The sequence below is a fragment of the Sciurus vulgaris genome (assembly GCF_902686455.1).
Source record: "Sciurus vulgaris genome assembly, chromosome: 19".
Lineage (NCBI taxonomy): Eukaryota > Metazoa > Chordata > Mammalia > Rodentia > Sciuridae > Sciurus > Sciurus vulgaris.
Window position 1 is genome coordinate 28,593,621 of NC_136480.1, and position 13,800 is coordinate 28,607,420.

General features: G+C 34.7%; 1 protein-coding gene across 1 annotated transcript in view; it reads right to left on the bottom strand.

Moving 5' to 3' along the window:
* Window positions 1–13,800, bottom strand: part of LOC306650215 (uncharacterized protein) — a gene marked incomplete at its 3' end in the record, with an annotated part of 65,738 nt that overhangs the window by 32,878 nt on the left and 19,060 nt on the right. The window contains exons 3-4 of the mRNA XM_079122063.1: window positions 1,838–1,916; window positions 453–892 (exon numbers count right to left, since the gene is read on the bottom strand). Of these exons, the coding sequence (XP_078978189.1) occupies window positions 453–892; window positions 1,838–1,916 (519 nt within the window). The remainder of the gene's footprint in view (window positions 1–452; window positions 893–1,837; window positions 1,917–13,800) is intronic.

The following is a 13,800-nucleotide window of genomic DNA, read 5'->3' on the forward strand; positions in this document are numbered from 1 at the left end:
ACGATACTTAAAGTCTTTGCCACATTTCTTACATTCATATGGTCTCTCATCACTATGAATTCTCTGGTGTTGAGTAAGGTTTGAAAATTGAATAAATGCTTTCCCACATTCTTTACAGGTGTAGTGCTTCTCTCCAGTGTGAATTTTCTGGTGCTGAGTAAGGGTTGAGATGTGTTTAAAATCTCTTCCACATTGCATACATTTGTATGGTCTCTCATCACTATGAATCTTCTGGTGTTGAGTAAGGTTTGAAAATCGAATAAATGCATTCCCACATTCTTTACAGATGTAGGGCTTCTCTCCTGTATGAATCTTCTGGTGTCGAGTAAGGAGTGAGTTGTATTTAAACTCTCTTCCACATTCCTTACATTTGTATGGTCTCTCATCACTATGAATCCTCTGGTGTTGAGTAAGGTTTGAAAATCGAATAAATGCTTTCCCACATTCTTTACAGATGTAGGTCTTCTCTCCTGTATGAATCTTCTGGTGTTGAGTAAGGAGTGAGTTGTATTTAAACTCTCTTCCACATTCCTTACATTTGTATGGTCTCTGGTCACTATGACTCTTCTGGTGTTGAGTATGTTGTGAATTTTGAATAAATGCTTTCTCACATTCTGTACAATTGTACAGCTTCTCTCCAGTATGTATCTTCTGGTGTCGAGTAAGGGCTGCATTATACTTAAAGCCTCTGCCACATTCCTTACATTCATATGGTCTCTCATCACTATGAATCTTCTGGTGTTTAGTAAGGTTTAAAAATTGAATAAATTCTTTCCCACATTCTGTGCATTTGTAGTATTTTTCTCCAGCACAAACCTTCTTGTGTTTAGTAAGGGCTGACCTCTGATTAAAAGCATTGCCACAATCTTCACATCTGTAGCATTTCTTGCTGCTGTGATAAATGGTTGAGAAATTTTTAATTGCTTTAACATTTCTTAAATTTTATGGCATTCTTTTCATATCAATATTTTTGCAGTGAATAATGTTTGTGATTTTATTTAAAGTTCTTCCTAATTCTTTATATTTGCAATTCTTTCCTTGAATATGAATTCTTGGAATGATAAATTTTGAGCATTGATGGAATACTTTTTTGCATTTATTACCTTTGTTAAGCTTCTTTATAAAATGAGCACTCTGACATTTTCTAGAATTTGAGAAAAGGATTAAGTATTTATGAGTATAAAGGCTTGTTACATTTTTTTGCCAATAAGAATGCACTTAAATTATTTGTTGCACAGACCTGACTAAAAGGTTTTAAAAGTTTTAATATAAATGTAAAAATATCATAAAATATCTCCACCTGATTTTGATTAAGTAAAAATAGGTAAGTGCAGATCTTCCTACATTCAATAAAATGTTATGTTTTGGCACAAGGAAGAACTATTTGTTGAACTGAGAAAAACAGACTTTCATTAGTTAAAATCAATCTAATAATATTTAGTAATTTATTCTTTGTTTTTAAACCTCTTGTTCATACAAATGTTTGAGTGAAAATTTAACTAATGCTACATTTCAAATTTTTTTTCTTTTGAACTTAAGCATGTAATAGATTCCATTTTATAGTTTCCTAGTTTCCTTTTAGAGGAAAGTTATGTTACCACAAATTTGGTGGAGATACATTTTCAAGATACCCAAAACACTCCTCATAACTGACTGGCATAAATTGATGTTTATTTGAGATCTTGTATGTTCTTGATATCCATTTATGGTAAAATTTTTATTGCATAGACATCTCACATTAATACACTCATCATGGCAAATTTTCTGACCTTTACTTCTCTCTACATATTCCCATTCTTTCCTTAAATGTAAATTTTCAATCCCATAGTTTCCATACCTCCCCTTTATCACCTTCTGGAATGTACATTCTATTCCCTCCTTTGATGAAAATTCTTGGATTTCATGAGAATGCATAACTGAAAGAAATCAAAGGAACAAGTTATTTTACTTGCTAGACACTTGTGCATGTACATTCCAAAAATATGAAGTTATTATCAAAGTGAGGATGTCAGAAGGGGAGCAACAAAGCAAATGCAAGATCCTCATTACTCCATAGACAAACAAAAATAACCTAATCAATAAATGGGCAAAGACTTTAACCAGCAATTCTCAAAAGAAGAAACATGAAGGGTCATCAAACATAAAAATGTTTTCAACAAATTAGCAATTAGAGAAATAAAGATTAAAACTGCACTGAGATTCCACCTCACTCCATTCAGAATGGTAATAATCAAGGATACATGTAACAACAGATGATGGCAAGGATGTAGGAAAAAGGGATGCCCATACATTGTAGGACAGCCGATTGGGGCAACACCTCTGGAAAGCAGTATGGAGTTTCCTCAAAAACTACGAATGGACTTGGGAGGCTGAGGTAGTAGAATTGTGTATTCAAAACCAACCTCAGGAACTTAGTGAGGCCCTGAGCAACTCAATGAGTACTTGTCTCTAAATAAAACACAAAAAGGGCTGGGGATGTGACTAAATGGTTAAGAACCACTAGGCTCAATTCCTAGTGCAAATAAACCCTCCCAAGCTGGGAATGGAACAACCATTTGACACACTTATTCTACTTCAGCATATACCCAAAATATTTAAAATGAGCACAGTATAGTAACACAGTGACATTAATGATTACAGTAGTATGATTCACAATAGCTAAGGTATGGAACCAACTAGATACCCACTGACACATGAATGAATAAAGAAATCATCATGTAGGGAGAGTAGGAATGGTAAAAATAGTAGAATAAATTCAGCAAAATTTTCCTATGGACACATATGAGAACATCTAAGTAAATTCCAACAGCATGACCACCACAAATATTTGGTTGCAATTAGAGTAAGATATAGCCCATGCTTATATAATTTCATCAAAATGAATTCAAATGTTATGTAATACTGAGAACCAATAAAAAATTAGAAAATAAATGTCACACAATGTGTGAAAATAATTGATTTGTGAGAACTTCCAAAACCATCTTAGATCTTACTGAATCACAAATGAGCACACTAGAGAGTATCACATAAAAGAGGGAAGAAAAACATGTCATTTTTATAAACACAGTCATTTCTACTCCACAGGACACTGATGAATAAGGAAACACTATCAACCCCTTTATTCTTTCTCACTAGGAAAAGGGAAAATTGAAACATGCAAACATTTATGGCTTTCTTGAAAACTTTATAAAAACTAGTTTTTGTCTCCACAGTGACCTGAGATAACAGGTAGATTTTGGATGACAATATCAAAGATATTCATCAGGGGTTAAAAAATGGTTGGTTCTTAGAGAAATATGGATAAACATTTACACTGGGGAAAGGTACACAAACATCTAGAGAAGATACAGCATAAAGACACATTTGAGAGGCAACAAAAGTCTATCACAGCTGATGTCAGTAGAACATTAATGAAGTCAAATCATAGAGATCAACAAAAAGGACTCACTTTTAATGTTCATAATTTTTTGATTTATTGATTAACTTTATGTACATCATAATGTTTTAAAGCATACAAATCACTAAATCTAATGAATGAATACATGAATTATTTCACATAGTTGGCAAGTTTATTTTTAATAAACTTTACATACATTCTAGTAGCATCCATGAAGGATACAATACACTAGTCCGACATGATGGCAAAGATCATAATCTCAGTGACTCGGGAGTTTGGGAGAGAAGGAGTGCTGGTTCAAGACCAGCCTCAGCAATTTAGCAAGACACTAAGAAACAAAAAGGGTTTAAAAGTGTTGGTGATATTGACCAGTTGTAAAATCCACTGGACTAAATTCTCAGTACAAAATAAAAAGAATAATATAATACAGTACACCCACCATGACTTACAGAAATGTGATTTTTGCTAATCAAAATATAAATTTGGCAGGCCCAGCCACCATGCTTATGAATCTTTAGAACCACCCAGTCCCAAACTGTGAATCTCCAGTGTTGCACCCCATGCGGTCTGGCTTCCTCACCCCACCAGGTATCAGTGCCACAATGTGGCTTTTTATGTACCAAAACATGGGGTTGACTCTGCCCACTATCATGGATAATTCCACACCTGGACACCACCATCTTTAGTTGATGCAGTTCTCATCCTGGGACAGCACATTTTCAAGTATCTCTCATACATCAGACTACTGAAGACTGGGTGGTTTCAATAGAATATTATAGTTTAATTGTAGATCTTTTAAATAAATAGTACTATTAATATGATTTCTAATTTCCTAATTTTTGTCTTTCTCACTCTATACATTCCTCTTATATGTTTCATTGGAGTCTCATTCTCCCTTTTCTCATGCTAACAACCAATCTCTTTTGATACATTTAAACTAAAGTAAGAATTTTAAAGCCTGTGAGAGAAAAGCATCAGATTACTTATAAGGGAAAACCAATATGGATATCACCAGATTTCTCAGCCCAGACCCTAAAAACAAGAAGGACCTGAAACAACATATGTCAAGCTCTGAAAGAACATAGTTGCCAACAAAGTATCTTGCACCCAGCAAAACTAACCTTCAGATTTGATGACCAAATAAAATCTTTCTTTGAAAAACAAAAGTTAAAAAAATTGCAAATTAAAAGAATACACTACAGAACATTCTCAGAAAAATATTCCAGGAGGAAGAAATGAAAAACAACAATGTAAGTCAGCAAAGGAAGAAATTGCCCTAAAGGAAAAGTCGATCAAATGAGAAACCAAGTCAAGTTAAAAACCAAAAATAAGTCAAAATGACCAGGAATACAAACCATAATTCAATAATAACCCTGACTGTTAATGGCCTAAATTCATCAATCAAAAGACAGAATGGCATAATGAATTTTAAGAAAAAGGACCCCAGAATATGGTGCCTGCAGGAGACTCATCACATAGAAAAAGACACCCACAGACTAAAGATTAAAAGATGAGAAAAAATTCCCATGCGATTCTTTTTTACTCAGTAAAAAAGTGGGGGTCTCCATCCTCATATCAGATAAAGTGGACTTCAAGTCAAAGTCAGAAGAGATAAAGGAGAATATTTCATACTGCTTAAGGAAAGCATAAATAAGCAAGATATAACGATCATATATATGTATGCCCCAAACAATTGTGCATCCATGTACATAGAACAAATTCTTCCAATTCCAGAAACCAGACAACAGCACAATAATATTAGGAGACTTAACACACTTGTCACCACTGGATAGATCTTCCAAACAAAAATTAAATAAAGAAACCGTAGAACTCAAAAACACGATCAATACTTTAGTCTTAACAGACATATATGGAACATTCAATCCATGAATAAACAAATACATGTTCTTCTCAGCAGGATATGGAAACTTCTCTAAAATATATCATATGCTGTGCTACAAAGCTAGTCTTAGCAAATACAAAAAACTAGAGATACTACCCTGTAGTTTATCAAATCATAATGGGATTAAATTAGATATCAATGAGAAAAGAAAAAACAAAAAGTACATCACACCTGCAGACTAAATAATACACTATCAAATTATGCATGAATAGCAGAAGATATCAGGGAGGAGAAAACAAAATTCTTAGAGGCAAATGAGAACAATGACATAAAATATCAAAACCTCTGGGATGCTAAGAGGAAAATGCATTGTATGGAGCACATTCAATAAAAGAGAGAAAGTCAACAAATAAATGACCTAACATTACATCTCAAAGTCCTATAAAAATAACATATCAACAAAAAATTAGAAGACAGAAAATAATTAAAATCAGAGCCAAAAATCAATGAAATTAAAACAAAAGAAACAGTTTTAAAAATTGACAAAATTTGAAATATTGAAAAGTAAACAAAATAGATAAAACTTTAGTCACAATTATGAAGAGAAAGAGAGAAAACTCAATTTCTAAAAAACATGATGATAAAGGAAATATCAAGACAGACACTATTGAAATACAAAACATAATTAAAAGCTATTGTGAAAATCTATTCTCCAACAAAATAGAAAATCTCAAAAATACCAACAGACTTCTAGAAACATATGATATATTGAAACTGAATCAGGAGGCAAACACAATTTGAAAAGATCAATTTCAAGCAATGAAATAGAAAAAAAAATCATCAAAATTCTACCAACCCATAAAACCTGAGACCAGATAGATTCTCAGTCTACTTCTACAAGACAACCAAAGACAAATCAATTCCAATACTCCTCAAACTTTTCCATGAAATAGAAAAGAAGAAAACCCTTCCAAACTTATTTATAAAGCTAGTGTCATCTTCATACCAAAACCAGAAAAAGACACATCAAGGAAAGAAAACTTCAGACCAATATCCCTGATGAACATAGATGCAAAAATTCTTAACAAAATTTGAACAAGTTGCATATCAAAACATATTAAAAAGATAGTGCACCATGATCAAGTGAATGCAAAGTTGGTTCAACATCTAGAAATCAATAAATGTAATTCACCACAACAGCAAACTTAAAGTTAAGAATCACATAATTATTTCAATAGATGCAGAAAATAATTTGATAAAATAGAGCACCCTTTCATGATTAGAACACTAGAAAAAATAGGAATGGTGTAAAATTACCTCAATATTGTAAAGGCTATCTGTTCTAAGCCAAGGGACAACATCATTCTAAATGAAGAAAAACTGAAAGCATTCCTTCTAAAAACTGGGGCAAGGCAGAAATGCCTGCTTTCACCACTTCTATTCAAAATCATCCTTGAAATTCTTGCCAGAGCAATTGGACATACCAAAGAAATTAAAGGGATATAAATAGAAAAAGAAAAATTCAACCTATCAGTATTTGCCCATGATAAGATTCCATACTTAGAGGATCCAAGAAATTTCACCAGAAAACTTCTAGAACATACAAATGAATTCAGTAAAGTAGCAGGATATAAAGTCAACATAGATAAATCTAATGCATTTCTATTCATAGGTGATGAATTCTCTGAAAAAGAAGTTAGGAAAACTACCCCATTTACAATAGCCTCAAAACAATAAAGTGTTTGGGAATCGATTGAACAAAAGATGTGAAAGACCTCTACAATAAAAACTACAAGATACTATAGAAATAAATTGAAGAAAACCTTTTAATATGGAAAGATTTCTCCTGTTCTTGGATAGGCAGAATTAATATTGTCAAAATGGCCATACTACCAAAAGTGCTAAACAGATTCAATGCAATTCCAATTAAAATCCCAATGACTTACCTCATAGAAGGAGAAAAAACATCATGAAATTCATCTGGAAGAATAAGAGACCCAGAGTAGCCAAAGCAATTTTTAGAAGGATGAGCAAAGCAGGAGGTGTCATAATACCAGACCTTTAACTGTACTACAAAGCAAAAATAACAAAGGGCATGGTATTGGCACCAAAGTATTCAAATAGACCAATGGTACAGAATAGGGGACACAGAGACAGACAAAACCACATAAATAGTTATCTCACACTAGACAAAGGTGCCAAAAAATACAATGAAAAAATATAGCCTCTTCAACAAATGGTGCTGGGAACCTGGATATTCGTATGCAGCGAAATGAAAACAATCCCCTATCTTTCACCCTGTACAAAACTCAACTCAAAATGAATCAAGGACCTCATAAGTAGACCAGAGTCTCTGCACCAAATAGAAGAATTTTTAGGACCAAATTGTCATCATGATCATGTCAGGTTAGGAGCAGACTTTCTCAGTAGGTCTCCCAAAGCACAAGAAATAAAAGAAGGAATCAATAAATGGGCCACTTTCAAAATTAAAAAAAAAAAACAAAAACAAAAACAAAACTTTTTCTCAGTAAAGGAAACAATAAAAAATGTGAAGAGAGCACCTATAGAGTGGAAGAAAATCTTTGCCACACTTCAAATAGAGCATTAATCTCCAGAATTTATAAAGAATTCAAAAACCTTTACACCAAGAATACAAATAATCCAATCAATAAATGGGCTATGGAAATAAACAAAGACTTCACAGAAGATCTACAAGCAATCAACAGATGCATGAAAAAAATTCAACATCTCTAATAATAATAGAAATGCAAATCAAAACTTATAGTTCATGTTTAGTCTATTCTATTTCATATAATGGCAGAATCTTATTTTGATTCTCAAAGAATTAGACTAAATACAGGAAAAACACAAATTATGTTTATGAGTAACCTAAATATTTGTATTATGTAAAGATCTCTAGACTCAACTCTTGAAACTAAGAAAGCAACAAAGGCTCAACACCACATTCAAGCTCAGAGGAATGCCTCTTTATCCATCTATATTTAGAAATTATTATACTAAAGCAATCACAGATTCCTTTAATCTTGAGCATAGCTACAATTGTTTATTTATATTTTAATCTGTGTATTACTACTAAGTTTATATTGTGTACTATTTTGTGTCCCAATACAGTAAAACCTTTCCAGTGTTTTTCCAGTAAGTTTCTAATGATATATTGATTATTAATATTTAAAAGCAACTACACATGGAGACATGCCATGCCTATGGCCCCCAAGAGGGAGGATGATCAAAAGAACCATGTCAAGTTTTGAGTCCTCTACTCCAACAGGACCCATGTCAAGTGTTGGAGTGGTAGGAAATAGATGCGGCAACCATTTTCTAAAACACTACAATGATAGTAAATACTTGTGTAACTCAGTCATACTTCCAAATATAGAAAGAAAATACTAAGCGAGTTGATAGATATAGTAACACAGTAATATTGGAGACACCAATCCCCAATTAATGTAACAGAAAATAAAACGAGGCAGAATGGTAAACAGTGAATAGAAGACTCAAAACTATTATAAACCAACTAGACTTATAGACTCAGTCTTAATAGCTCATGAAGTATTCTTGATTGACCAGTTTAAAAGCAGAAAATATATTAAGAAATGGCAATATTTAAATTGTTTTCTGAAGATAACCATAGTAAGAAGAAACATTTGAAACTCCAAATAAATGTGGTAATTTTGTACTCAACATGGTCTTCAAGAAATGAATGATAAAATTATAAGTTGTCTGTAATACCCAAGTGATCTAGACACTCCTGTTAGTATCTATCAAAGCCCCAATACTGTATTTTTTCAAACACAGAAAAGAGTATTTCAAAAATTCCATGGAATTCCAAGTCCTTATAAATAATTTAAAAATATCCAAAATTAAAATAAATTTGAATAATGCTTTCTGATTTTACAACATAACAAAAGCTACAGTGTTCAATATATTAATACTGACAGGAACTTAGATAAGAAGAGATATGGAACAGAACAGAGAGTAAATCCTCACTTAGATGGGTGACTCAAGACATAGTTCCACACTTATAATCATTTAATCATTCAATAGGGCCAACAGGGGAAGCAAAATATAATGTTCTTTCATATGCCAAGATAAAAGGCAATTTGTAAAAAAACTGTTTAATTTTTTCAATGATAAACAATGAGAAATTGCATAATATCTATAATATGCATTCATTCGAAGACATTATGCATACTGAAATAAGCAATCATAACAAGTCAAATCTTGTGTGATTCTACTTACAGGAGACATCTGAAGTAATCTAACACACTGAATAGAAGGAATGGTGTTTGTGATGGGAGAAAATGAACACTTGTTTTTTATGAACATCTAAGTTTAATTCTCTGAGATGTAAACTTCCTAGAAAAATTGTGCAAGATAATTTGAATTAACACTACTAAACAATATTTAAGATATTAAAATAAGATTAATTTTGTGTGATCTGATTGCATTTAAATTTTAAAAATACATTAAACAGAATTGTAAAAATATTTAAAAGCTTCTTTAAAATGCTAAAGTCTTTATCTTAGACAAAAGATAAGTTCTATCAATAATTAGATGATAAGCATGGTAGTAATTCTAACTGCCAGGAGGGCTGAGGAAGGGGAATCACAAATTTGAAGGCTGTTGGATCACCTCAGCAAGAACATATTTCAAAATAAAATAAAAGGAAACTAGGGATGTAGCTCAGTACTATAGTATCCCTGAGTTCAAACCCTAGTATATGTACATAGATCTACATATGTTTAATTAGATAAATTACACAAATACCCAGATGAAGTAAAGAAACAACACGCAATATACAATCATAAACAAAATGGGAAATATTTATAAAAGTGAGTGAAACATAATTTTATTGACCATAGGTACATGATTCATGCATATTTTAACATACACTGTCCCAAAATACGAAGTAAAGACAATCAAAATTAAATAATATGTAGATTACAAAAATAAAAACATTATTCATTGATGGGAGGAAACCTACTCCTGAATATAGAACCTATTCTAACAATAGAACACACAAGTGGGCAAAAGAATAATTAAAAGTCTTGATCCAGAGGATCCAAGATGGCAGACTAGAAGGTGGCTGTATCTCCCATCACTCCAGACCCCAGGATTCAAGAAGGGGAGATATTGAGAGACTTGGACCAACATAGAACCCCATGGGGTGACTCTCTCCCACTGGGTGAAGCTCGGCCCTGGCAGCAGGCCCAGAAAGGGGCAGCTTCTCAGTGCAGGGCAGGGCAGCTAGAGTCTTCCACAAGCAGCCCTGCTTTCTCCAGGGGCACGCTCAATCCACAGCCAGCTTCTAGGAGGAGGCATGCCAGTGAGAGCTTTTCTGCACAGAACCAACCCCAAGGCCTGAACCCAGCAGCAGGCCCTGGCCTATAGGCAGCTTCTCAGAGCAGGGCAGGGCAGCCAGAGACTTCCCCAAGCAGCCCTGCTCCCTCCGGCGGCAGGCTCGATCCACAACTAGCTTCTTGGAACATGCTGCCCAGTGAGAGCTTTTCCACACAGAGCCAACCCCAAGTCCCAGACCAAGCAGTGGGCCCTGGCCCGCAGACAGCTTCTGGCACCAGGACAGGGCAGCCAGAGACTTCCTGAAGCAGCCCTGCTCCCTCCAGTGGCAAGCTCAATCTACAGTCAGCTCCTCGGAGCAGACCTGCCAAGTAAGAGTTTTTCCGCACAGAGCCAACAAAAAGCCCCGGACCCAGCAGTGGGCCCTGACCTGCAGGCAGCTTCTGGGACTAGGGCAGGCACCCAGAGTCTTCCTCAAGCAGCCCTGCTTCCTCCAGTGGCAGGCGGGATCCAAGCCAGCTTCTTGGAGCAGGCCCACACAGTGAGAGCTTTTCTGCACAGAGCCAACCCTAAGCCCTGAACCCAGTGGTGTGCCCCAGCTCACAGGTGGCTTCTGGGACCAAGGAAGGACAGAAAGAGGCTCTCCCCTAGAAGCCTGGCTCTCTCAGGAGGGGGCAGGACCTGTCTATAGCCAGCTTCTAGGAACAGAACCACCCAGTGAGAGGATTTCCATGCAGAACCAGCCCCCAGCCCTGGACCCAGTAGCAGGCTAGGGGCAGCTTTCTTCAGAAGCACTGCATTATCAAGTTCCTCCAAGACTTCAGGCTACTGAAGGCTGGGAGGTAATACACTGGAAATCTACAGGGACACTATAAGCCAAAGAGGAATTCTGCAATATCTCAGAGTCCCACTGATATCTGACCAATATGAGAAAACAAGGGAAGAAAATATCCCAAACAAGCCTAGATACTGTATCAATAAAACCCAATGGCAGCACAGCAGAAGAAATGTCAGAAAGGGAGTTCAGAATGTACATAATTAAAACAATCAGGGAAGCAAATGAGGAGATGAAAGAGCAAATGCAGGCATTGAAGGAAGAGATGAAAGAGCAAATGCAGGCATTAAATGATTGCACCAATGAACAGTTAAAAGAGCAAATACGGGAAGCAAAAGATCATTTCAATAAAGAGTTAGAGATAATGAAGAAAAACCAAACAGAAATCCTTGAAATGAAGGAAACAATAAACGAAGTTAAAAACTCCATAGAAAGCATAAACAAGAGGATAGAACACCTGGAAGACAGAACCTCAGACACTGAAGACAAAATATTTAATATTGAAAACAAAGTTGACCAAACAGAAAAGATGATAAGAAATCATGAACAGAATCTACAAGAATTATGGGATATCATGAAAAGGCCAAATTTAAGAATTATTGGGATTGAGGAAGGCTTTGAGAGACAAACGAAAGGAATGAACAATCTATTCAATGAAATAATATCTGAAAATTTCCCAAATCTGAAGAATAAAATGGAAAACCAGGAACAAGAGGCTTATAGGACTCCAAATGTACAAAACTACAAAAGACCCATACCAAGGCACATTTTTATGAAAATACCTAACATACAAAATAAAGACAGAATTCTAAAGGCTGTGAGAGAAAAGAATCAAATTACATTCAGGGGGGAACCAATAAGAATATCAGCCTATTTTTCAGTCCAGACCCTAAAAGCTAGAAGGGTCTGGAACAACATTTATCAAGCCCTTAAAGAAAACAGATGCCACTGAAGAATCTTATACCCAGCAAAACTTACCTTCAGATTTGATGACAATATAAAATCCTTCTATGATAAACAAAAGCTAAAAGAATTTACAAAAAGAAAGCCAGCATTACAGAACATTCTCAGCAAAATATTCCACGAGGAAGAGATGAAAAACAATGATGCAAATCAGCAATGGGCGGAACTAGCCTAAAGGAATAGCCAAATAAGGGAGAAACCAAATTATGTCAAAAAACAAAATGAGTCAAATGACTGGGAATACAAATCATATCACAATGATAACCCAAAATGTTAATGGCCTGAACTCATCAATCAAAAGGCAGAGACCGGCAGACTGGATTAAAAAGAAAAATCCAACAATATGCTGCCTGCAAGAGACTCATCTCATAGAAAGACATACCCACAGACTAAAGGTGAAAGGATGGGAAAAACATACCATGCACATGGACTCAGCAAAAAAGCTGGAGTATCCATCCTCATTTCAGATAATGTGGACTTCAAGCCAAAACTAGTCAGAAGGGATAAAGAAGGACATTACATACTGCTTAAGGGAAGCATAAATCAGCAAGACATAACAATCATAAATATCTATGCCCCAAACATTGGCTCATCAGTGTACATCAAACAAATCCTTCTCAATTCCAGAAATCAAATAGACCACAACACAATAATACTAGGCGATTTTAACACACCTCTCTCACCGCTGGATAGATCTTCCAAACAAAAATTGAATAAAGAAACAACAGATCTCAATAACACAATCAAGAATTTAGACTTAACGGACATATATAGAATATACCATCCAACAAAGAACGAATACTTTCTTCTCAGCAGCACATGGATCCTTCTCTAAAACAGACCATATTTTATGCCACAAAGCTACTGTTAGCAAATATAAGAAGATAGAGATACTACCTCGAATTCTATCAGATCGTAATGGATTGAAATTAGAAATAAATGACAATAAAAACAAATTTCTCCAATACCTGGATATTAAAGAATACGCTATTGTATGATTAATGGATAGCAGAAGACATCAGGAGGGAAATTAAAAAATTCTTAGAAGTAAATGAGAACAAAGACACATCATATCAAAATCTCTGGGACACTATGAAAGCAGTACTTAGAGGAAGATTTATTTCATGAGGTGCATTCAACAAAAGAAGTAGAAATCAACAAAAAAATGACTTAACACTACAGCTCAAAGCGCTAGAAAAAGAGCAGACCAACACCAAAAGTAGTAGAAGACAGGAAACAGTTAAAATCAGAGCCGAAATCAATGAAATTGAAGCAAAAGAAACAATCGAAATAATTAACAAAATAAATAGTTGGTTCTTTGAAAAAATAAACAAAATTGATAAACCCTTAGCCACACTAACAAAGAGAAAGAGGAAGAAAACTCAAATTACTAAAATTCGAAATGAACAAGGGAATATCACTACAGACAGGAGTGAAATACAA